The 5431-nt window shown below is 37.3% G+C and overlaps 1 protein-coding gene across 1 annotated transcript; it reads right to left on the reverse strand.

Annotated features, from left to right (window-relative positions):
- Positions 1–2194: 2194 nt before the first annotated feature.
- On the reverse strand, positions 2195–2650 carry LOC149147271 (uncharacterized). The gene has a single exon (XM_089441772.1). It carries the CDS (start codon positions 2648–2650, stop codon positions 2195–2197), a length of 456 nt encoding a protein of 151 aa, XP_089297898.1.
- Positions 2651–5431: the final 2781 nt, after the last annotated feature.

A 5431-nucleotide genomic window follows, 5' to 3' on the forward strand; every position in this document is an offset into this window, starting at 1 on the left:
ACCATGACTAAATTACCCACTTAAAACTCCCTTTTTGTCCTCTTCATATCAGCCCTTTGTTTATACTTCTTGTTGTTTTCCTGTAATCTCTGCTTGACATCTTCCTGTAATTTCTGCATCTATTATGCAAATTATTTAGCTTTTGCACTCCTTGTCTCTTGCTTACCCAAATCTCTAAGCTCATATACTCCTCTCGAGTGCATCCCAAAAACAATCTGAAATGGACTCATTCCAGTACTTCGGTTAGGAGTATCATTGTAAGAAAATTTAGCTTGAGCAAGCACCAAATCCCATTGCTTTGGATTTTTATAAACCAAACTTCTTAATATGTTTCCCAAGCTCCTATTCACCACTTCAGTTTTCCCATCCATCTAAGGATGATAGGTTGAGCTAAAAATGAGGTTTGTACCTGGATTCCTCCATAGAGTCCTCCATAAGTGTCCTACGAACTTTGTATCCTTGTTTGAAACAATACTCATAGGCAACTCCTGTAATCTTAGAGTTTCTGAGAAAAACAAAGTGGAAATGTGAGTTGCATGACTAGTTTTCCTACAAGCAATTAAACGAGCCATTTTCAAAAACCTATCTACAACAACATAGATAGAGTCATGTCCTCTCTAAGTTTTTGGAAAACCCAAAACAAAATCCATGTTGACCGCATCCCAAGGTCTGTTGGGTATTGGCAATGGCTGATATAACCCAATGTTTTGGCTTCTTCCCTTGGCATGTTGACAAACCCTGCATTTCTCAACAAACTTTTTGATATCAGTTTTCATTTTTGGCTAATAATAAAAAGCACTCACTTGAGCGAATGTTTTGTCTTGCCCAAAGTGTCCGAACAGTCCTCCACTGTGTTTTTATTTAATCAAGTTTTCCCTCATTAAGCATTTAGGAATACATAGTTTATTGCTCTTGAACAACAACCCTCCTTGAATCAGGTACCTAACCACTAGCTTCTATTATGAATCACATGATTTTTAACAATTGCATATATTTCCTTAAAATTTGTGTCTTCCTTGTACATATCAATCATGTCTTCAAACCCAAAAATGGCATTCTTCAATTCCTACACAACCAGATTTACTCTGCTCAAAACATCAAAAAATCTATTTGACTTACCACTTATGTGCTTGATTACAAAGGTGAAACTCTACAAGAACTCCACCCACTTAGCATGCTTTTGGCTCAACTTTGGCTGATTATTTATAAACCGCAGTGCATGATTATCAGAATGCAACACAAATTCCTTGGGTAACAAGTAATGTCTCCATTTCTTTAAGGCCTGCACAATAGCATAGAATTCCTTATCATAGGATGAGTACTTCTGCTTAGCCTCATTCAATTTTTCACTAAACTAATCTATTGATCTCTGCTCTTGACTCAAGATAGCTCCAATTTCTATTCCACTAGCATCAGTCTCAACTTGGAAACTTTTATCAAAATTTGGCAAGGCCAAAACATGGTTTTCACTGATTTTCTTTTTCATCAGCTTGAAGTTTTGATCTGTTGCCTTGGTCCACTTAAATGGTTGGTTGCTCTCCTTTATTGTTTCAACTATTGGTGCACACATCTGACTAAAAGTTCTTATAAATTTTCTAATTGACTGGATTTTTTCTGGGTCCATCTTCAAACCTTCTTCTAAGACTAGAAATCCTAGTTAAATGAGCTCCTTCTTCATGAAACTACACTTATTCAAATTTATCAGTATATTCTCCTTTTGTAAAGTATTTAAAACCAACTTAATATGCCACAAATTCTCTTCCTTATTCCGACTAAAAATAAAAGTTTCATCAAGATATACCATCACGACTTTTCCAGCATATTCTTTTAAGACCTCATTCATCAGTCTCATAAATGTACTTGGTGCATTAGTGAGCCCAAAAGGCATCACTAACCATTCATACAGTCCACTATTGGTCTTGAATGTAGTCTTGCATTCATCCCCCTCTCTAATCCTTATTTGATGGTATCCACTCTTCAGATCTATTTTAGAAAAATAATTTGACCCACTCAAACAATCCATCAAATCATCCATACGTGGCAGGGGAAATCTATACCTGATAGTGATCTTGTTTATTTCTCTAGAGTCAGTACACATGTGCCATTCACTGCCTTTCTTTGGACTGAGCACAACTAGTACTGCACACAGACTAAGGCTTTCCCTTATCAGTCCTTTATCCAACAACTCTTGTACCTATCTTCCGACTTCCTCATTCTCCTGAGGAGTCAATCTATATGCTACTTTGTTTGGTAAACTTGCACCAGGTATTAAATCTATGTGATGGCTGATACTTCTGATTGGTGGCAATGCACTTGGTAATTCATCAACAATTATGTCAGCATAATCATCTAGCATATTTTTAATTTCCATAAGAAGATTGTCTAAATTGGTAGAAGTCAAAATTACCTTGGGTTTACCCACAACAAAAAAATGTATTTCTTTCTCCTTCTTGACTTCTTGCAGAAATTCTTTTCCACTAATCAACATAACATTATTTCCAGCTGCTCCTTTGTCTACTTCATCCTTCAAAGGCAACAATGTGTGCTTCTTCCCATCCTTCTCTAAGGTATAGGTATTCCTTCTGCCATCATGAATGGATTTCCTATCAAACTTCCAGGGTCTTCCCAGCAATATATGGCACACGTCCATTGGCATCACATCACACAATATGACATCTTTATATGTACCAATCTGTATCTCTACTTTGCACTGTTCTGTCACTAAGAGTTGATTTTCTTTTTATAACCAGGACACTCTATAGGGAGTAAGGTGTACCATCTTAATCAATCCCAATTTTTCAACCATCTCTGTGGAAACAAGATTATCAGTGCTTCCACTGTCAATCACAACCTTGCAACATTTTTCTTTAGACTTGCATACAGTCCTGAATAGGCTCTTCCTTTGAGCTGGCTCATTTGCTTCCTTCTCTGCCTTAAGCAATACTCTTTTTAATAATAAGGACTCTCCTGCCTCAGGTGGCTCTTCTTTCCCCATGACCTGAGGGTTTTCTTCCTTTGTCTCAGCTATATTCACATTCCACTGATTTGTTGTTTTATTATGAGGGCAATCCCATGATCCATGTCCTAATTCTCCACATATGTAACATCGAATTTCTCTTCCTCGGCCTCTACCTCTGGGTACAAATATCCCTCTACCAAAGTCTCCTCTCTGTGGTGGTCTGTTACTCGAACCTCCTGCTTCATTATGAGAGTGTTGGAACCTTGATTTGGAAGCTCCTCCTCCTCTTATTGAACTTTTACCTCTATTCCTTTGACTTTGCTCTCTCAACATTTTCTCCTCTGCCTTCAAAGATCCTTGATAAGCATCTTAAATTGTATTCAGATTTAGTAAATTGATTTCATCTTATATGTCATATCTTAAGCCATTGATATATTTGGCTACCTTTTCTACATCATCCTCAACATGTCCTGCTCTAATGCTTAGCTTGTAAAACTCCTTCGTGTACTCCTTGACAGTCATTCCTTTCCACCTCAAGTTTTGTAACTATCTAAAAAGGTTCAATTGATAATCTTTCAGCATGAATTTAATTTTTAACTTGCTCACCATTTTATCCCACTGCTTGATCTTTGATTTTCCCTTTCTTTCTCTGGATAATTGTAGCTCATCCCACTAGATGGCAACATGGCCCTTCAATCTGGTAGCTGCAAATTTCACCTTCTTTTTATCATCAACCTCCTCATAGTCAAAATACTTGTCTAATGAACTGATCCAATCCATCAACTCTTCCATATTAAGATCTACTTCATATAGAGGTAATTCTAACTTTGGTATTCCACTAAATTTTGCCAACATCTTGAAGACTTTAGATGTTTCATTTTCTTCTTCTTCTTCTTCCTCAAAAGATTCCTCTGCAACACTGACATCCCCTTCATTAGGTGCTCTCCTCCGAGCATTTTCCATTGTCTCCATTTGTGTGCGAAGATGTCAAATCTCTTCCAACAAAACTGCATTGGCTACAAGTCTTCGCCGACCTATGCCAACTCGTCTCCTGGGTGGCATATTTGTTGCAATCCTTGAGAACAGAACTTAGTTTCTGCGCTCTGATACCAAACGATGCAAGGGATGATCAGTTTGTTGATCAAATACTGAAGTCTACACTTCAATATAAGATTCTCTGCAATATATAAACACATGTCTATATAACCAAGACCTTGAAAACAAGGCTCATCGCAATTTCAGCTCTTCACAAATCAAGACTCCTCATCGTGTTGCTAAGGCTCCTCTGCCCGAATGTGATATGCGACGGAAACTTCAGGACCAAATTTGTGATCTGCAATGAAAGACTTAAGAACCAATATGATATGCGATGTAAGGTTTCGGGAAAAAATGCAATATGTGATATTCCATTGTGAATGTGCAATGCTTCAAATGAAACATAGAATTATGATCAAGTCACGATTTTTCTATATTTACTCTACAACTTTGTCGAATTTCCAAGGTTCTGGGCACGATCTACAGATTTATTAATGAATTCTAAGGGATCTGATTTTTCTACTGGCCTCCATACAGTTCCTCTTTAAGAGCTGTAATTATGTGAAATACTGTGTAAACACAAAGAAAAACAAATAACATAACATAGAACCGTGCCGCTTCAATGGCACGATCTTCACGAATTCAGGGAGAAAAAAAAACACAATTTAATGCAGACAACAGTGATCTCTGCACACAATCTCTCCTGGAATAAAAATTTACTCAAATAAAACATCTTTTTCTCCTTCTAGCCCTTGATGGCTCGATAATTACATTCCTCTGGCTCTCGCTCTACTCTCTCCTCTTTTACTCTCTAATAAAAACCAAAATGTGTTCTTTTATTTTTATTGCTTTAATGCCGCTATCCTATTCCAATCTCTCAAACAACGTAATCCCTATTCTGTAGGTCTAACACACACCTATCAAGCAAACCTAATCTTTTTCTTTCTAATATAATACTCTATTAACTATTACAATAAATAATCATTTAAAATAAATTCAAGAGGTCCAACCCTCTTTACTAAATGATTATTGACCAATCAGGTCAATGAAATTGATCTCATTTGATGCTCCTGCATCACTAATTAATCCTAACCACTTGTCCCAACTCATTAGAAAACTGATAGTTACTTCCCAAGAGTCCTAGACTACAAGGGTAGGATGTATGATGGGGTTTCCATGAGGGAAGGTGAACCACTCAAACTATGCACACAAATTGGGGTATGTACTCCATAGGGGAAGGTGAACCACTCACCCTTTGCTCATATAACTCTAAGAAGTACTCCAGGACCCCAGGAGCTCCCAAAATTCAATGTCCAACTCAATCGAGACCATCATGGGAGGGTCTTTCCATGAATCTAAGTTTACATTTGAAGTATAAGAACTTGGCCTTTGCCAAAGGATTTGTGAGGATGTTAGCAATTTGTTCGTCCATCCTGA

The sequence above is a fragment of the Pinus tabuliformis genome, chromosome 9 (genome assembly GCF_031772625.1).
Source record: "Pinus tabuliformis cultivar Carrire ecotype Pingquan chromosome 9, CPIR1, whole genome shotgun sequence".
NCBI classification, from domain to species: Eukaryota; Viridiplantae; Streptophyta; class Pinopsida; order Pinales; family Pinaceae; genus Pinus; species Pinus tabuliformis.